General features: G+C 43.3%; 2 protein-coding genes and 1 pseudogene across 6 annotated transcripts; all 3 read left to right on the top strand.

The window, feature by feature from the left end:
• On the top strand, positions 1-2,383 carry LOC105892607 (zona pellucida sperm-binding protein 4-like). Of its 2 annotated transcripts, XM_042703042.1 has the most exons (9): positions 2-225; positions 271-574; positions 691-881; positions 971-1,068; positions 1,152-1,324; positions 1,402-1,594; positions 1,723-1,864; positions 1,964-2,063; positions 2,157-2,383. In XM_042703042.1, the coding sequence occupies exons 1-9, from the start codon at positions 40-42 to the stop codon at positions 2,228-2,230; spliced, it is 1,461 nt and encodes a 486-aa protein (XP_042558976.1). In that variant the 5' UTR covers positions 2-39; the 3' UTR covers positions 2,231-2,383. The 2 variants fall into 2 exon arrangements, with proteins under 2 accessions (XP_012674360.2, XP_042558976.1); XM_012818906.3 differs by having other exon boundaries at positions 1-574.
• A 1,453-nt stretch (positions 2,384-3,836) lies between these two features.
• LOC105892580 lies at positions 3,837-6,002 on the top strand (annotated as a pseudogene).
• A 3,539-nt stretch (positions 6,003-9,541) lies between these two features.
• On the top strand, positions 9,542-19,016 carry usp38 (ubiquitin specific peptidase 38). Of its 4 annotated transcripts, none has more exons than XM_012818898.3 (12): positions 9,542-9,740; positions 11,050-11,303; positions 11,546-12,041; positions 13,358-13,493; positions 13,947-14,076; positions 14,338-14,439; positions 14,789-14,947; positions 15,183-15,376; positions 15,492-15,585; positions 15,861-15,967; positions 16,383-17,763; positions 18,513-19,016. In XM_012818898.3, the coding sequence occupies exons 2-12, from the start codon at positions 11,115-11,117 to the stop codon at positions 18,687-18,689; spliced, it is 3,165 nt and encodes a 1,054-aa protein (XP_012674352.2). In that variant the 5' UTR covers positions 9,542-9,740; positions 11,050-11,114; the 3' UTR covers positions 18,690-19,016. The 4 variants fall into 4 exon arrangements, with proteins under 4 accessions (XP_012674352.2, XP_031415670.1, XP_031415668.1 ...); XM_031559810.2 differs by lacking the exon at positions 9,542-9,740 and adding an exon at positions 9,775-9,794; XM_031559808.2 differs by lacking the exon at positions 9,542-9,740 and adding an exon at positions 9,799-9,857.
• The last annotated feature ends 1,568 nt before the right edge of the window (positions 19,017-20,584 follow it).

Here is a 20,584-nt window from a genome sequence, read left to right on the forward strand (position 1 = left end):
GAGATCCATTGGTAGTGGCTGAATTTGACAAGAGCAGCCATGGCTTTGGACAAGAAGATGTGTTGTTTTGGTGTTGCGTTTATGTTGCTGTGGCTGGGCACTATTTGCAGTGCTCAGTATCTGAAACAACAGCAATGGTCACTGCCACAAGGGACAAGCCTAGGAGCATCAACACAATGGTCTGGGTTCCAAAAAACACAGTATCCACCACAAAAGACACCACAGGTGATAGCTCAGATGCCTCAGTGGCCACCACAAAAGACACCACAGGTGATAGCTCAGATGCCTCAGTGGCCACCAAAAAAGACACCGCAGGTGGTAGCTCAGACGCCTCAGTGGCCACCAAAAAAGACACCGCAGGTGGTAGCTCATGTGCCTCAGAGGACACCAGTTGAACAGGTTCCATACACGCCACCTCAAAAAGCCAAAACCCAGGACCCTGGAGATCCAGCCCAGACGTGCAGTGTAGACGATTTTGCCAGAGTATCATGTGGTGGAGTCGATACCACTGCTGCAGAGTGTCAGGATATGGAATGCTGCTTTGATGGTGTTCAATGCTTCTATGGGAGAACCGGTAGGTTTGTTTCTTTTCTTTAAGCTTTAAGCTTGTTGTAACTTGATGCTTTTGGACTGTACTCCTTTCTTTTTTTTTTTTTTTTCAACCTTTGCTGTGTTCCACTCGACTCTCAGTGACTCTGCACTGCACCAGGGATGCCCAGGTGATCCTTGTGATCTCCACAGACGTCACCCTGCCTCGCCTGAGTCTGGACACCGTCAAACTCCTGGGTGGAGCTGATGATCCTATGTGCTCCCCTGTGGAATCCAACTCTGCCTTTGCCGTTTACCAGTTCCCTGCAACTGCCTGTGGTACCACCATGAGGGTGGGTCTGCTTCAACACTAGTGATCATGTGAAGAAGGCTGTATTTGTCACAGGGAGTGTAATGAATGGGTAAACTGTTGTGTTTGCAGGAAGAGGACGGGTATGTGATCTACGAGAACCAAATGGCCTCCTCTTATGAAGTCGGCATCGGACCCCTGGGCTCCATCACAAGAGACAGTCAATATGAGTAAGTGAGCAGAACATGGAGTTGACTATTGTGAGACCATGTTTTCTTTTTTTTTCCCAATTTGTATTTTCTTGGGCTTACAGGCTTGCTTTCCAGTGTCGTTACTTTGGTGAAACAGTGCTGGCATTGGTGACAGCTGGTGGTGGCATTGAAGTCTTAGTCGTCCCACCACCTAATCCAGTGGCTGCGGCAGGACTTTTTAGAGTGGAGCTCAGATTGGGGAATGGCCAATGTACCACAAAAGGATGTGCGGAAGGTATGTTGAAGTGCCAGATAATTTCTTTCTTTTCAGCACACCAGGTTGTGAGTCTCTTACTATTGTTTCTCCTGCAGAGAATGTGGCATACACATCATACTACGGCCCAGATGACTACCCAGTCACTAAAGTCCTGCGAGACCCAGTCTATGCTGAAGTGTGCTTTCTGGACAGGACCGATCCAAACATCTATCTGACCCTGGGTCGTTGCTGGACGACTACCACTACCAATCCCGACAGCCTGCCTCAGTGGGACCTTCTGGTTAATGGGTAAGGATCCAGCAACTTGCTCTGGATCAGACCCACAGGATATGATCTTTTCCACTGCCATCTGCTGTCTGTGTGCATGATGAGCACCAGTCAATAGATCACTCTAACCCCAAGCCTCTCACCTGCAGGTGCCCCTACGTGGATGATCGTTACCGGACCACCTTGCTTCCAATCTCTTCCCCTGTTAAGTTCCCCACCCACCACAGGCGTTTCATGCTAAAAATGTTCACATTTGTGGATCCACAATCCCTTGCCCCCATGCAAGAAACGGTAACGTTTTGCCATGGCACTGTTCATACGCATTCGGCTAAAAGGCGGTTTGATTAGTCTGTCTGACTCCTTTGCCTGTTTTTTTCTGTCCATGCTCAGGTGTTCATTCACTGTGAAACATCTGTGTGCAAGCCCTCAGCGGGAGACTCTTGTGAGCCAAATTGCAGTATGAGCACGCCGCAGCAGGGGAAGCGATTTAGTAAGTATTCTTTGACAGAGATAACATAGAGTTTTACTTATGTTTTTCCTATCACAGTGCTAACCAATGTCTTGTTTTTCTTTATCTCTGCAGAGAGGGATGTTTCTGCAGCACAGCAGGAGGAGACCGTTGTTGTTTCGAGCGGAGCAGTGATCATTAGAGCCTAAATTTCAGCTCCCCTTCCCCAAAGAAAACATTCAACCACCTATACTCAAAGTTTTTCTTCTTGGAGGATATGCTTTCATCAGAGAATTGAGGACTGCAAATTCATGAGTTACACCAATTGAAAAACAAATAAAAGTTTCACTCTATGCAAAAAATATCTGGTTGTTGGTATTCTTCTTAAGGTGTATTCTAAAAATGAACATGTATAGGATGCACATCTAAATTAATATCTCACACTTTTTTTGTGTGAAAGTGAAGTCATACTCAAGTTTTTTTATACGTTTTGGTTAACACGTAGGAAAATGACCTGATATCATAAGGTGGGCAGCTTCACATGTTTTTCTCTAACCTCTCAAATAACATTATATATGAATATAAAAAAATAAATCAATATATAAATGAATACCTAAACTGGAACTTATAACAACATATTGTCTCAGAAACAAAGGTTGTGAGAAGGTTGGAAGTCAATGAAAGTTCATGACCAAATATAAAAAAAGTGATGCTGAAAGACTATCAAATCCAGTGTCCTGCACTAAAGGAGCTCAGTTGGATATTGTTGACTTCTCCACTTACAACACATTCTGTAGCATCACAGTCATATGATACCATGGTACTACTTGAGAAGAGAGTTGTTCATAAATGTGAAAATGTAAGGTATTACTGGATATTTGCTACACCCATGCAGTACGCCCCTGTCCGTGTCCAAGATCAACATTTTCCCTCTGCTATCAGAGTCAATGTGAGTTCATGAAAAAGGGTTGGTGAGCTGGTCAGTTTGGCAGCTGACCCATAGATATTGTGTCCAGAATCAAATAGATAATCAATCCTGAGAACAGTGATGGATTAAGGACAGGGATTGAACTTCTTTGAACTAAGGTGAGATAAGGCAATATGACCTGACTGAGACTGTTATCTGTGCTTGACTGATGTCATGATGCTTATGTCAAAGAAGTCACCATGCCCTCCCACCCAGTACATGTTTACTAAATCAAATAAAGAGCTCTGCCAATACAAAAAACAACAACAATCAGAGAACAAAATACTTTCCAAAGTAGGTTTGGTAACCTGCCAATTAAAATTGGCTTCTCTATCATCAATGTTGACTGATCATTAGCTAACAGAAATGGTTTAAACTGGAAATATTTCACCTAACAAAAATCAACTATGAAGCTTTCCCTTAGAATTGTGAGGAATACTTTTTGCCTACTGATCAGGGCTTATCATGAAATCTAATTTTATTTTTTGGGGTGACATATTTCAGTGTTTCTTGACTTTCTTTCAGAACGTTTTTTTTTGTTAATTCTGTAGGGAGCTTACACAGAGATTTTGGTTATTCTAGTATTACAATATTATATGAGATTCATGTTGAATCAGTGTGTACTCAAATATTTTAGTTTATTTTTCCAACCTCATAAAGCAGAGTCCATCAGAGAAGAGTAAAGATAAGAAAAGTCTGAAGGCTGAAGTCAGCAACTGGCATCCCATTTGTGGGTTGCACGTGTCACCTTGTCTTTATGTAATCAATGCATGACTGGTGTAAAAGTACCCTTGACACAGAAAGGGTGGAGTTTGTGGATCTTTCTGAGCTATAAAATGAGCTGCTAATAAAATCTCGGCGACTCCCTTCAAGTTGGCAGCATGGGGCTCAAGCTGGTTCCCATTGGGTTGCTGGTGCTCATCGCACTGGCCAGTCAAGTAAATTCCCAGTCCTGGTATAGTCAGAACCAGAATCCCACATATGACAAACCTGTCCAAGACAATTCTAATTTACAATCCAAGCAGTTGTTCACTGGCAAGAAGCTGACATGGCGCTACCCAGATATCACCATCGATGAGCCTGCTGGTGTTGAGGTAGTACTGGTGGTACTATTACCTGCCGACAGCATTCAGATTCAGGTTGAGGAACAGCAAGTGCAGGTGGCGGTGAACATGGACTTTTTCAATACCGGCCAGCTGATCAATCCTGCAGATATGTCACTCGGAGGCTGTGCAGCAATCGGAGTAGACCCCGACACAAATAGGCTGCTTTTCCAGTCTGAACTGCAGGCCTGTGGCAGTGTTCTGACTGTAAGTTCTAGGACATCTGAACACAGTACAACATCAGGTATTTTTTCATTGCTCTACGCTGACAGGCAAAATATCCTAAGATGTTCTCTCTCCACAGACAACCTCTGAGGAGCTTATCTACACTTTCACCCTTATCTACATACCAACACCATTTCCCGGTACTAGCATTGTTCGTACAACCGGTGCCATGGTTGGTATTGAGGCCCATTATCAGAGGTAAGGACTCAAAATCTATTTTTCTATCCACATTCATATATGAGCTTCTTCTACCTCTTTTGCATGTGATGTCCTTGTGAAAAACAAGAATAATTCTGTAAAGGTCAGCTAAACATTTGTATATTTCCTGAATTCCAGATATCACAATGTGAGCAGCGGTGCCTTGTTCCCCAACTGGATCCCATATTCTGCTACTAAGCAAGGAGAGGAGCTCCTTATTTTCTCCCTGAGGCTCATGATGGGTGAGCAATATCTGTTACAATGACACACCTCTAGAGGTAGTCCATGGACATTTTCCGACAGAAAAAAATACACTAGAAAACGTACATAAACCAGTACTCTATGGTGAAAAGCTGAGGAAACCATCTTTAGTATGACCGTATGAATGGACTGAATCTGTTTTTTTTCTACAGAGAACTGGGAAACGTATAGAGATACAACTCAATTCAACTTGGGTGATATGATCTATATTGAAGCCTTTGTTTATCAGTTCTACCATGTGCCCCTCCGTGTGTTTGTGGACAACTGTGTGGCTACTACAACTTCAGATGCAAACTCTTCTCCCAACTATGCCTTCATTGACAACCATGGGTGAGCAAGGAACTTCTGTTCCTGTTGTTTTCTCAGTGTTCTCCGTTTTACAACTGTTTTTTACATATGTGTTGTCTTAATGTGTTATGATGTGGTCATCTGACAAGGTCGTTGGAAATATGAAGTAATGGGTTTTATGTTTATTACGGTGATTTATGAGATAATGTAATGTTTCCCCAGGTGTTTCACTGACGCCAAGCTCACAGGTTCTAACTCACGATTTGTGCAGCGCTCTCAAGATGACAAACTCAAGTTCATGTTGGAAGCCTTCAGATTCGTAGACAGCGGCACGGTAATGTTTCTTTGGGAGTATCTGTTATATAAAGTAGCCCCTAACCCCAACCACATATGAATACTGAAGTGAACTCTTCATTTACAGATCTACATTACATGCAGACTTAAGGCCACAGCGTCCATAAACCCAAGGGATTCCAAACACAAGGCCTGTTCCTACACTAACGGAGGGTAAGTCTCCTACCAAACAGCCATAGGTTCATAGATAGATGAACACACTCATCACAGTACTGGGTCTTCTGTTCTCAGATGGTTTGCTGCAGGAGGACCTAATGATCTGTGCAGTTGCTGCGAATCGGGCTGCGCTGGTGGTGGTGTTGGTGATGATGTTGGTGGTGGTCAGCAGAAAAATCAACAAGGTATAAGTTTTGGGGTTTGTGTGTGGGGGGGGGGGGGGGGGCACTCATCTTTTCACCTTTTTAACATCCCAAAACTTACAATGCACATGTTTTCAATTGTAGGCTGCCATGTACCTTTGACTTATCCTCTTTCTTTACTGACCAGGTGAGCTTTGGGGTGAAGCAACCATTGGACCCTACTATGTAACGAAAAAAAGTACATGAGATGAGGCCATGGATTTCTTGCAATAAAATGTTGAAAGCACTCTGTGGTCATTAGTGAATTGATTTACTGTATAACTGAACTGCCTTTACCAATTAAAAATGATTTAAGTACATTTATTAAGGTTATTACCCTACTAAAGTATATTGACAAGTGGTGGAGATTAGGTATTTTGCTTCATGAGCAGCAGAACAGAAGCAGAGTAAAATAGTAGTGTCTTATTAATACATAAATAATATTATCGACATTTTTTAAGGAAACGACAAACAAGAGTACGACTCCATAGCCAAACTTAGGACATTATTTGAATGCTTTGCTGACTCTTGCATGGTGTCCAAAAAGTTGTAATCATACCAAAATATGAGCATACTGCAACTATATTATCAGATAAGAAATACTGAGCACAAAACATCAGCACATGATTGGATCTTACTTGAAATATTAGCCAAAACATAATTATGTAAGGTCCACATAAGCATCTACTATCAACTCTACAGACATTTTATGTGGCCATATTAAGGATTCCCTAAAACCATTAATTTCACTTTCTCCAAAATGTAGTATGCAAAACAAATACTTGATTAAAAAGGTTCTATGAATAGGTGTTGTTATGTCCACATACATGACCAACCTATTGAAAGGAATTATTTCTATATCCCAAATGTATCGGAGACTCAGTCAGATTGTGATGAAAAACCAAATCCAGGTTTATTCTTTCAATGGTGCGCACCAGAGGAGGACAGAGAGTTAGATTTCACTGAGTGTGTTCCACCTAAATCTCCTTCACTAACTGTCTCTTGGAAATCACAGTCTTTTTAACTCTTGGAAAGCAAGGGGAGGGGTGGATACCTAGATGCTAATTATTAGCTGTCTCTAGTCAGGGGGGGGGGGGAGCTTTGAGGGCTTTCTCACACCTCATGTAGGCCAGGAACAGAATACACATGAGAAGTTTAGAACAATCTCACAAAATCCAAATAACACTAAAATGACCACTAGGTCAGATATATTGAATTATTGCCTATAGAATATATTTATTAAACTAACTATCAAATGTCGGTCCCTTCATTGCCTGTCATGGCCAAACTGTTGTCGTATGCCAACTCACCTAAGGCTGTGCAGATCACATCGGGGATTTCAATTAAAAAAAATCAGCTAACATCTGGCTGGAATGGCTGGCTTTTTTTTTTTTTACTAAGAATAAATTAAAACAAAAAACAATATTCCATTTTAAATCAGTTTGTTTTTCGAATTGAGAAATTCAACTGATTACGGTTCAGCCTGAATATAGCTGTACCTCGGGGTGTACCTTTTGTATGTCTGGGCATAAAATCTGTAAAATGTTTCAGTTTTGTACCATTCTTACACGAGAATGTCTTTGCTTGACCTTGGGTTGCATGTCAAATAAATCATGACTTTCTGACAAGATATCTCTTTTGATGATGCAAAAGATGCAACATTAGCAGCAGAGCAGGGCCCCATACTAAATGATTTGGAGTGCAGTTGTAAAATTCTGCATGGTTTGAATTCAAATTTCACATTTTTCACGGAAATTCCTGACACAACCAATCAATCACTTGATGAGTCAGCACAGAATAATTATTTTGCTAATTGACAAAACATTTTGTGTATTTCACCCCAGACCACAATAAAAATCCTACTGAATAACTAAGGCTTTTTCAGCAAGTTGGTGTACACGTCCCACTGTTGTTTATATAATACCACCTCATTTGTGAGAGTTTGGGTCTGTATGACACTGGTACAAATCCAAGGACACACATGTGACCTGCAACAAAAGCTTGAATAGGGCTGCTTCTCACAGCAATCTGAGAGTACACTAATTTGTGCAAATCAGTACTGTGAGTAGATAAAGAAGAGCATTTTGTGTGAAGCTTCCTGTTCCCTTTGTGTCCACTAAAAACACAGTGAAACAGCCAAAATCATTGAAAATGCGTTATTCACAGCAGGACGAGGCCAACTGACTGGAAAATCAGTGGACAGGTTATAATTTAGATCACAAAACATTGAGCATTGTGACATCTTAAAAACAAGGTTGAACACTGAATTGTCATAAAATGCTTCCTTATTCTGATCAAACGTTCTCAGTAGAACCGTCGCAGCAACATATTAAATGAAACATTTTTCACATTTAAATTATAGGTGGATCAAAAAAGGTTTTGGTCTTACCTAAGTTCCTACCTCTTTAATCACCTCAATGTTTCTCATGTATTTAGCCTGAATGATTTCATTTTGATAAGGCCTACGAAAATCCCACAAACCAACCACTAGAATAGCTTACACGGTAACGTTTTTTCTCAATTTTTTGTATGACAGGTTTTTTATTCAAATTGTTCAAAAGTCTCAACCTTCTATTATCCCTTACACACTTTAAATAGACTCGCTTATCAGGTCCCTTAAATTGATTAAAACAACAAAAGATGTATTTTAAAGAAATCGTTAATCATTCGTAGCCAAGAGAGAAATCTCCGGACCATGACGTCACCTTATTTACATAGACTGGACTGAAAAAACCTAAAGAGGCAAACATCTTTTTTTAAATAGTGAATAATGTACAAAAACATAAGAAGCTACGTCTACAATTATATCAGTATAAGAACACTTGAAACAGAAGTTAATTGAAGTACATTATTTCACCACCCTTATTAAAGTGTATATGCACTTTGATACGTTTAAATAACACTCGTTTCCGCTACTACATCCGGGTGTTCTGAAGACCTGCCGACTAGGCTACAAACGAAGAACTTGGATTCTATCACATGCCTAGGGGAAAGTCCCCGGACGATAGACAGAAAGTGTCCTGCTTCATTGCAGTGCACGACTAGAATTCGACGATCGAGCTAAGATACTTCTCGGAGTTGAGCTCGAAGCATTCTAGTCGTGATTGTCAATGTAACAGTAATGCAGGTGTTAAATTGACACCAACAGAACGGGGCTCATTCTCAGAATGCACTTTTGATATTGGCTTCTCCTTCATTAAACATCGTTTGTCTTTGAATGTTAATGTAATAGTTTTCAAAATGAGGATTAAGTATTTTCCTTCACTTACAGCAATGATATTTGATTCATGTTTCCAGCAGCGACAAAGAATGATGTGGCAGGTGGCATGGAGCACAATAGTGTTTAGTTAATTAGGACTTAAGTAGCTTGTTGTTCAGATCCATGTTTACAGTGGCAACCTGCAACATCATATTCAGCTTCAAACTTTTGTCTTATTGCTCTAAATATGGCCCGTATGACAAGACTTTCCTGTAATATACTACATTCAAGTATTCCCCACGTTATTTGGTCTTCTGCACTCAAGCAATATATAATGCAGTGCAAAAGTAGTTTTCTCAATGCCAATGTTGAATATTCAAATCAGTGGAAAAGCTGGACAGTAGGCTAGATAGACTGGTGTAGGCTATGTGCCTTGTTGGTGAGATTAGGATGTGGAAATTGTATATGCTTTTTGAAACATCTGAATGTTCTAAATTAGTTTTGTTACGTTTCATACGTTTTGCGTATGTTTTGTTTTATCGTAGGGTAGGTCCGGAATCGGACATTTCGTAACGGCATTACAGAAGGGTGCTATAATCTGAGGTCCTGAGTGACAAGCAATGGACCCTCTTAAGTGACGTCACGTTTCCCTAGCCCAAGGTTTTTAAAATCAGCTGTTTCTACCGAGAGAGTTCGAAATAATAATTTAAATATCAATTAATTGGTTAAGACGGAACACCAGTCGTTTAACACAACTTTTGAACGTCATGAAAATGACAGATTTTGGTAAGTATGAGTTGTGGATTGGCACGAGTGAGGGGAAGCTACATTTTTTGCTAAGTCAGTAACATCCATAGCCTGCTTTGTTTCGTTTTTGAGCTGTGTGATGTCTGATAAAACGAGGTAGTCTTAAATTAAGGTATCTTAGTTGTGATAACAGTTTCAATGCGCCGCGTTTTCACAGTTAAGGAAGCAAACCATATTGTTTGTTTGCAATCTGACGGTTGTGTTTAGGTAAATTACCCAAATCTCTTCTACGAAACTTAGCTAGCATGCTATCGAGGCTATTTAAGTATCGGTAGCAAAGACCTAGCTAGCTATCTAGGTACATTGCTTATACTCGATAGTCCATCTCTTGTTTATAACATTTAGATTTTGAAATCCTGATCACTGAATAGAAATGTCACCTGAAAATATCTTATAGTAAATATAATTTAAACACCTTAATTCACGTTTGCAATGTGACTTGTAAAATCGGTACTATGATGTGGGTAAGCACCGACCGGTACCCTTTTAAATACAGGATTGTTTGGTAGCTTGGATAGCAACTTCGCCACAGAACCAATTCAGAGAGTCTGACGTTTGACACACGGTAGCCGTACATTCTATTTTATGAAGTTCGTTTACGGTTATGATCCAGTCCGTCAATATTTTAGTCCTTGTTTATCGAAATACATACAGCGCTATCAGTGTCGTATTTTGACAGGGGTTCGATTCGAAGTCACTGAGAATGCCTTTGTAAGTCGGTAAGTAAAAGCAACTGCTAATTATCGGACCTTCACCTTTAGTGACAAACCTGGGTAAGTGAACTCAAGAGTAAATGGTAAACCTAAAAGAAGAGCTTTTTTTGCTTGGACATTGGTTCTCAAACTTCACAAATGGGGCGTATGGTCACGGACCTCTGTCTCGCTAAATGCAGGGGGCCTTCGAATTCGCAAATCTTTGAGAGAATGAATGTTAGGAGAATAGGGCTGTTCTATAAGTGAGGTTTGTCACTAAACCACGAACTTGAAATACCCCCCATGTCTCAAACGCGATGTGCTATTCGTCAGCGTGTTGTAAGGGACCAATGGACGTTACCGTAATGTTGTTTGAACATTTATGCAAACCACCGACCATATCCGCGCTCAAACTGTAATATGAGCTCTTTAATGTTCAATACATTGCCAAATCATATTGCATTTCGTCTTCTGTCACACATAGTTGATGGTTTATTAAAGGGTTTGAGGCTGTTTTGGAAACAGTCTTTATATAACCTTATTTATATTGCCAGTTGTACATGTTATCACCCTCTCTACCCTGCAATCATCTCTAGGTGAGGGTTCTCCCATTTACTTCCATGCTGGTGCTGTTGTCTAGAGGCCTGTCATCACCATCACCATGGACAAGATCCTGGAGGCACTGGTGACCTCCTCGCACCCACTGCCAGTCAAGCGGGCCATCGTGCGTAAGGTGGTGGAAGCGGCAGAGAAAGAGGTGACGGAGGAGCAGTGCCAGGCACTCTATGCCCTTACCACACGCCTCATCCTGCTTGGCGAGGATGCCTTCCAGAGACAGACAGGGCAGCAGGTGCGTGCGCAACCTCTGTGGAAGCAAAATATCCCTGGCCTCTTGCCATGATATGTGTGACATGTTTCAATTTTCAGTCATAATAAAGTGCCGTATGATGGCAAATGGAATGCCATCAATCCCATCATTGTTTTTCTTGGAAGGATATGGGGGAGGTGGCTTGCTTCTGTTAATCTTTGCTCATGCACCATTTTAGTGTATGGCAGTGAGAGTCGTGATTTGTTTTTTTCTCTGATTGACAGGTGCAGGAGGCATACGCACGCTACCACCGCAACGAGTTTGCACACTTTGTCAGCAAAGACTTCGTCCTTGGCCTCTTTCAGCAGGGCTACGGCCCCCTGGACCGGCGCGACCCGGTACTGTTCGACTTCCTCCACGGCTGCCTGCGTTTGCTCATCAGCTGTCCGGCTGTGCTGGAGGTGGCGGCGGCGCTCCAGACCGAAGTCCTGCGTGTTGTCTGTGAGCGTCCCACGCCTGCGCTCTGTGCCCGTCTGGCTGTGCTGCTCGCCGACTTCCCACAGTGTGTGCCACGCGAGAAGGGCCAGGGGGCACTGTTCTGCCAGCAGCTGGTGCGCACCATGAGCTACTTCCAGTGTGCAGCCCACCAGGAGAAGGAGCTGAGAGAGTATGTGTCCCAGGTGAACCGCGTCAGCGCGCTGCTGCAGGGCATCTGGAAGGCGGAGCCGGCGGCCCTTCTGCCCTCCCTGCAGGAAGTGTTCGCCATCATCTCCTCCACAGGTGAGAGGAAAACACACTCACAAACATCTGTACACGCACACATCTGTACACACACTGACAGACAGCTACAATTGTGACAGTGATTCATGAACAGACGCATGGATGCTTACACAGACAGGTATTGATGTGCACACACGTAAAAAATAGTCTTATCTCTCTCCCTCTCTCTCACATACTCACAAATGTATGCTACCACTCTGAGGCCCACACATAAGAAATCCTATATACAGTTATACAGTGGCTTGCAAAAGTATCCATCCCCCTGAAAAATCGGCATTTTCTGTTTTACAAAAGATACATATTTTCCCAATCAATATTGTCATCGTGAACACTTATGCTATAGTACATTTCTGAATGCTGAGTAAGTTTTTTTTTTTATCTACTTAAATAAAAAAACTAAAATATTCTGATTATTCAACCCCCTATACATTCATTTTTGTCTGAGAACGCCTTTGCTGCAATAACAGTGTATTCTGAAGTGAGACAGTACCAGATTTGCACATTTAGCCATACTTTAGGAAATGTTGATTTTCTAAAATAATGTGTTTTGCTTCCAATACAGTCCAGTTGTATGGATAGCTCTTAAGTTGTGGACTCCTTGTTCAGCCACTGAACTTTGTAGATTTTGGGGGGGGGGGGGCTGATGTGTGGACAGTGGTGGCCTCGTCACCATCAAATATCTTCCTCGGATGCTTGGTTTAGGGACAGGCTTTACTACAAAGCATCTGGGTGGTGTGATGCAACTTCCACTCTAATCATATGGATCCAATGGTGCTCAATTGGACATTCAATTTCTTGGAGTTTTCTTCTCACTTTAGAATTTGAATCACTGTGCATCTGTGGTCTTCATTTCCTCCACTATTTCCCAACCTGGCTGATAGCCCCTTAGACAGAGTGTTTTTTATATCTACCTAATTATGATTAGTTATGTGATTATTGTGAATAGTTTGTCATCTGCCTTAATCTGGTACTCAAAAGCACAGGAGTTTGAATACTTACACAAGTAGTATGTTTCAGTTTTTCATTTATTTAGTTTTAACGTTAGCTGGCAAATCACTCATTTTACCTTTGAAAATACACAAGACCTTAAATATTAACAAGAAAAATACAGATTGATAAATCATCTGTAATCTTTTGTTCCTAATTGTTTGCCCATAGCAGCACTTAATGTTTATTAAGAAATCGAGTACTTAAACATTTTCTCCGCAATCAGGTACCTCAGAAACGCAGGTATACATCAACACACCCATGCACTCACTCGCCTGTACACATCTGAATAGGAATCATCATTCCTAACTGTGTCTGTTATGCTGCAGACCCGGCGTTTGAGCCGTCCATCTCGCTGGCCAGCCTGGTGCAGCACATCCCCCTGCAGATGATCACCGTGCTCATTAAGAGCCTCACCACCGACCACAACGTCAAAGATGCCAGCATGACCAAGGCCCTCTGCAGGTGTGTTTGTCTTTCTGTTTGTGTGGGAGAACAATTTTGTACCGATTAGCTGCTTAATTTGGCCAGTGTATGTTCAAACCACCACAAAGGTTTCACAGAGCCTTATTTTATATATGTGTGTGTGTGTGTGTGTGTGTGTGTGTGTGTGTTAGTGTCTGTGTCTGTCCCTTTATCAACAATGTTGCAGAGTCTATGTTTAGGCCTAAGAAAAAAATTATGTTTTTGCTTGAACAAAAGGCTTTTGCCGTGACACTGTTCCTATTGATTTTCTTTGTTAGCCTTTTTGGTCAACTGACAGAACGGAGCGTATGGGTCACTGAGTTCACAGTCTGTCATCGCTCTGACTGTGCTTGTGTGGCGATTGCTCTGACCTGTCTGCACCATGTTTATTGGGATGGTAATGAGCCTGACCCCATCTGACACTTCATGTTCAATTCTTTCTGTGTCCCTCAGGATGATCGACTGGTTGTCTTGGCCCCTTGCTAACCATGTGGACACCTGGGTCATTGCTCTACTGAAGGGACTGGCGTCAGTGCAGAAGTTCACCATCCTAATAGATGTCACCTTGCTCAAAATTGAACTGGTGTGTGTTTGTGTGTGCGTGCTTGCTTGCTTGGTCCAGATTCTTTTAAAATATCAAAAAGGTTTGCTCAAGATATGATGGTCTTTCGAAATGAATGAATGTTTTCATGAACGAATGGTTCTGCAAGTAGTGGGTGCTCAGATTTTGAGATTTATATTTTTTTCATATTTGTATTTTGTTTTGTTTCACTTTGTTTGCTCCCCAACACAATGTGTTTTATTGTGTGTGTGTGTGTGTGTGTGTGTCTCCATCTCCATGTAGGTGTACAATCGTCTGTGGTACCCCATCGTGCGGCAGGGGGCTCTGGTGGTTTTGTCCCACATGCTGCTGAGTTTCCAGCACTCCCCAGAGGCTTTCCACCTGGTGAGCCACCAGTGTGCCTCTTTCTCTTTCTCTCTGGCTCTTTGTTGTTCTTCTCTCGCTCTGTGTTCTGTCTGTCTGTCTTTTGGTCACATGATCTTTTGGTTCATGGACATGTTAAAGTGCTTCACTTTCACATGCACACACAGCAAATCATTCTCTGTGTCTTTACTGGACTTCCTGAAATCCAGTGTGTCATTTGCCTTTAGATTTAAGATTGCCACGGGTTGTCTATAGTTGAGAATATACAAGCTGGATGAATAAACATACATTTCATTTGGATGAATTTTTTTATTTTTTTTTTTTGAGCAGGCAGTTGATTGGTCCCCTGTGTTCTCGTCCATCCTCCCAGGTTGTGCCCCATGTTGTCCAGTTGGTTCAGAGCCTGCAAAGAGATGGCCTACCCACTAGTAAGGCCTTCCTTTTGCAGTTCACGGAGCTCATCCACTGCATGATGTACCAGTATTCTGGCTTCCCAGACCTCTACGACAGCATCCTGGAGGTCATCAAAGTAAGGGAGCCAAGAAAGATCCTAAAATATATTTACTTTCATGTTTGAAGCATGTTAAAAAGTGTGTCGACCAAAGAAGTGCACATTCGATTGAATTGCAGATTCAGAGCTAGTTTTCGCCAATGCACTGAAATTTCAGATCATGGAACAACTCCTCATAACACAGCTTTTAAAAACACAAAAAAAGTAACTAAAAAGGACTGCAATTGACACAGTCTCTTGTTGCCCATTTTAGGATCTGCCTAAGCCTAGCGAGGAGAAGATCAAGCTGATCCTGAACCAAAGTGCCTGGACATCCCAGTCTAACCTGTTTGCCCCAGGCCTGATGCAGCTGGCTGCGAAGTCGGAGACGGGGAAGACGGGCCTGGTGAACCTGGGAAATACCTGCTACATGAACAGCGTCATCCAGACTCTCTTCATGGCCACCGAGTGAGTGGGCTTGTGGCAAAGCATCCAGTAGGGGTCTAGTAATAGAAAGTCAGTGCCCATAAAGACCATCTTTCATTCTTTTTTTCTCTTTCTCTCTCTCTCTCTCCCCCCACAGTTTCAGACGGCATGTTTTGTCGCTGCAACTGAATGGCAGCAATACTCTGATGAAGAAACTGCAGCTCCTGTTTGCCTTTCTGACCCACACACAGGTGACAACTCAGACACAGTGTCCCTCAAAATACCATGGCTTCTTTTCAAAGTTACACAGGATATTTTCTATGTGAAAATCAAATTTTTTTTTATTATTATTTATTTAATAAGTCTTTAAACCCCAGTATGTATTTTCATGTTCATGTTGCACAGTGTCATGTTTTTAACACACGTCGCCTCGAGTGAGGTGTGAGGTTTTGTGGCACCCTCTGTAGAGCCTGTTGAAAGAAACAGCAGGTATTTCACATTTATCTCTGTACCCTGTCTCCCATAGAGAGCCGCGTACGCACCCAGGAATTTCTTTGAGGCCACGCGCCCTCCCTGGTTCACGGTCGGCTCCCAGCAGGACTGCTCAGAGTACCTGCGCTTCCTGTTAGACCGGTAACCATGGAAACTCCACCATGACACCGCAGAGAGCAGGAGTTTGTAAACAGAGAGTAACATTGAGCACTGTTGCAAGACTAGAAAATGTTTGGCCATACTGCTATATTCTTTTCATCCTTTTTGCTAGAAGACCTTGGCTTGTTATCATGGTGTTATTGTTTTCCGGTGAAGTGTTAGTGATAGGTGTTGTCATGAAAAGATACTGATCTCTTTGGCCAGTGTAACTGTTGCCAGCATGAATTTAATTTCTGCATTAGTGGTAGCGGTGGTAGTGGGGATGGTATAAGTAGTAATATTAGTGGTGGTGGTGGTAAAAGTAGTGGTAGTGGTAATATTAGTGGTGGTGGTAGTAGTACAAATATAACATATGTAGTTAAAGTACAGTTGCATTTCCTTTTGTCTCTGAATACAGGTTGCATGAGGAAGAGTTGGCACTTCGAGCCCTGACGGAGGCTAAACCAAAGGCCAGTGAGGCCTCCACAGCTGACGAGTCCACCACCTCTACTCAAGACCCCGGTGCTGCCCATGTCCCCCAAGACGCCCATGTCCCCCAAGACACCCCTGACAACACTTTGGCGAACAGTGGGCAGACCCTGGTGGAGCGCATGTTCGGCGGCCGCCTGTCCACTGGCATCCGCTGCCTGCGCTGCCACAGCGTGTCCGAAAAGGAGGAGCCCTTCACTGACCTCCCGCTGGCCTTCTGCCCCCCTCAGGCCCAGCACAGCCCGCCACGTGGTGCCGTCAACGGGGGCGGCGAGAGCGCGCAGGTCGAAATGGGCCCCGTCACGCGAGACGGGGTCGGACCTGGTGCCGAGCGGCAAAGCCCCCCGCCACCTCAGGCGCGAAGTGGGCCGCCGCTGGCGCTGCCAGACCTGGTGGACTACATGCTGGCACCGGAGATCCTGGAGGAGGAGAACCGGTACTTCTGTGAGCGGTGCGGTTCGCTGCAGCGGGCGGAGCGGGGCGTGCGCGTGGTGGCGGCGCCCGAGTACCTCATCCTTACGCTTCTGCGCTTCTCCTACGACGCCGCTCGCCAGCTGCGTCGCAAGATCCTGGACGACGTGCGTGTCCCACTGCGCATGCACCTGCCCGTCCACCAGACACAGCCAACGCACCAGCAGGAGGCGGCACAATCACTATCACCTGACAGCGGCGAGAACCAGGCCAAGAAGCTCAAGCCTTCGCAGAGAGAGGAGGACCTCGACGAGAGGGAAGAGACCGGAGGAGTGAAGCAGACGAGCGCGAGCACGAACGGAGGAGGACCCGTGACTGACGGACTTAGAGAAGGCGGCGAGAGCAGAACTGAGGTCCGGACTATGTCGTATGTTCTGACTTCGGTTGTGATGCATTCTGGGATGTCGTCCGAGAGTGGGCACTACTACACGTATGGGAGAAACATGAGCGCTGTTGATTACGAGGATAATTCCGCCCCCACAGCCTCATCTAATTTCCTCCCGCCATCCAATGGAGAACAGGAAGGGCTTGGCACCTCCAGCCAATCAGAACTGCCCTCGGGCAGCTGTGAGGCAGAAGGGTCACACGACCAATCATCCAGTGATTGGACTCTGTTTAATGACAGCAGGGTGACCTTCACAACCTTTCATTCGGTGCAGAATGTTACCAGCCGTTTCCCAAAGGACACGGCCTACGTGCTCATCTACAGGAGGCAGGGCTCCGGTGGGGCGTGTGGGGGCGGGGGGGTCCACACTAACGGCCTGAGGCTCGGGGTGGAACCCCCACTCCAGAAAGAGCTCATGGACGCCATCACCAAAGACAACAAACTCTACCTGCAGGTTAGTGCTCACTGCTCAGAGAAATATCTGTGTATCTATGTGTATCTGGAATTAACACCCAAAAAGGTTTTCATCAGTGCACCAGGAAACATGTATTTGTCCAGTTGCATCGAAACCGGTATCATTGTATGTGACTAAGAGATAATTATTGATATTATTCTGTTTTGCTAGTCAGTCAGCATCCCCCTTTTTTCAAAGGAGACTGTCCTTGGCCAATTTAGATATAATAGGGGCCAAACCTCATTCTGGTAAGCCCAACTCTGACTAGCAAGATAGGGTCATGTGTTGGTGTAGTGCATCTACCACAAGAAGTGCAATGTGGGATGATTTGTGTGTATCTGTTGCATCTCATCATCACTAAAATAAGACACAGTCTTTGTAAGTTAGTACTCTTCGTTTACAGTGGATGAATCCTTCAAAATGTCCATTAAAATAATTATTTTCTAACTCAATCATTCATTGCAATCATTTAGCAGTTCAGATTTTTTTTTCTACAGTTGGCAAACCATTTCTTATGCAGTTATAAAGTGTCCTGCACCAACATAACATAGCTGCTAATGCTAACAGCAGAAGTCAGCAGCATTTGCCTACAAGTTTGACCTCATATTGGGGTCGTATGCCCTGCCCTGCCGGAAGTCTCCATGATCAAGATGCGATATCAGTGTGTCCGCTCTCTTTGAGACTGGCTGCAGTATGGCTAGTATTCCTGCTGCTAAGGTGTTCATGTTTGTAATGTTGGTTTTCTGCAGGAGCAGGAGCTGAATGCGCGCACCCGGGCCCTGCAGGCCGCCTCGGCCTCCTGCTCGTTCCGCCCCAACGGCTCAGACGACAATGAGCCCCCTGGTAGCTGTGGCCCGTCCGGCGGAGGAGGAGGAGGCGGTGGAGGAGGCGGGGGCTTCAACACCGTTAGCAGGCTGGTGTTCTAAGGAACCATGACCGGACGTTCATACACTGTATACACACACACACACACACACACACACACACACAAATTAGCTAGGACACACTGTACTGAAATTACTGAAAATACTTTCACACCCACTACACTGGACACAATATTATTTTTTGGTTTCTTTCTTAACAGTTGGTTAAATAACCCCTGACCTCAAACTTGGGTGCCATGATGGGTGCCATGACAGACACCCTCCCTCTCACCCTCTGAACCTCCCATTTCTCTGGTGTGCATGCATTTCGCTTTCATTTTTTGCTCTTTCAGGAAAGGCTCAAATGAATTAAATGCAAAGTGACACCTATGACTTACTACTTTATTTCGCTGATGCAGATATCACAGGGAATGACATTTTACAATGCATAAAAACAGTACATTAGGATACAATGCAACTGAGATCTCCTCTGAGAGACCACGGTTCATCCTCAGAAATAGGCAAGGTATTTTAATATGGTTTAAATGATTTGTTCTGATTATAAACTGCAAGTGAAATATGTTTGAAGTGTGTTTTTAAAGCCCTGTTGTCTTTTAAAGGGATAACCTGACAAAAAAAAAAAATCACTTTCACACTAATTTTTTACTTACCGCAAATGTAGTCGATAATTCCAGACATGGTGAGCATGACCACACAAATAGAGATAAGGTAATGCATTTACTGCATATGAAGAACTACAGGCTAGAAGTGTTACACCAAATATGTCAAGAATGAGTGATTTGGCCTACATTTGAGGTAAAACCTGAAAAACTTGGTTTGATTTTTAAGCTATCCCAGTCCCTTTAAATGAACACAAACTGCATGCTAAATGTTCATCAGAAGATAAATTCAAATGATTTGGGGTGGTTATGTATATCTACTTAGTATTCCTAAATTATTTCTTTCATTTAGAGAGATTTTTTTTAAATAATCTCTGGTTTTATGTGCCTTTCTATACCCTAATTCAAATGAGTATAAGAGACAGGTATACAATGACTTAAAGATTAAATACAAGATGACTTGGAAAGAAAAGAAAAATGGATATTAACTCTGGTTCTTGCTGTACAATGTTAATATTGATAAATCTTTTTTTTCATAGAAGTAAAGTTTTGTGGAAGTACAATCATGTCCAGTTTCCACTTCTTGTCTACACACACACACACACACAGGCGTTTTACAATGCTCACTCCAGCATGCAAACCACTACTGAAGAGGGGACAACCTGAAACAGAACAGGTCAAGAGTATGGCCAGAGGCAGACACTGAAGCTCTACAGGCCTGCTTTGACTGCATAGACGTTGACGAGTACACTGCCTCAGTGACCAGATACATCAACAAGTGCAAAGGCCATGGTTTACAGCACAACTTCAGAAACTGTTACAAACCCGGGATGCTGCTTTCAGAGCAGCAAAAAGCAACTTGTCCCGCAGCATCAAGCAGAGAAAAGTGGGACTACGCACGGAAAGTCTATGATCATTTCACCAGTCATCATTTCACCAGTTCGAGAGACACGGTGCATGTGTCAGGGCATCCAGACCATCACAGACTAAAGGACCCCGCCATACACATTCAACGCCTTCTGCGTCTGCTTTGAGGGCCAGAACCCAGAGCCAGCGAGGAGAAGGTTCCACACATCCATATTGTTTACATACAGTTTACAATGTTTACACTATATTTATATTCAATGCACTGCGTCTTTCCAATGTGTCCCCGCATTAAGTAGTCTTTTTTTTTATAGGGCTTATTTTTAGTATAGTGTTTTCTATGTTATGTTGCTCCATATGGTCTAAGGAGGACATCATTTGGTCTCTTCTGTGTGGATTACTGTATATGGCAGAGATGACGACAAAGCTCTGCTCGACTTGACTAATGTGGGTGGTTTCTGCTTCTTCCCTGCT

Source organism: Clupea harengus, chromosome 22 (genome assembly GCF_900700415.2).
Source record: "Clupea harengus chromosome 22, Ch_v2.0.2, whole genome shotgun sequence".
Taxonomy (NCBI): Eukaryota; Metazoa; Chordata; class Actinopteri; order Clupeiformes; family Clupeidae; genus Clupea; species Clupea harengus.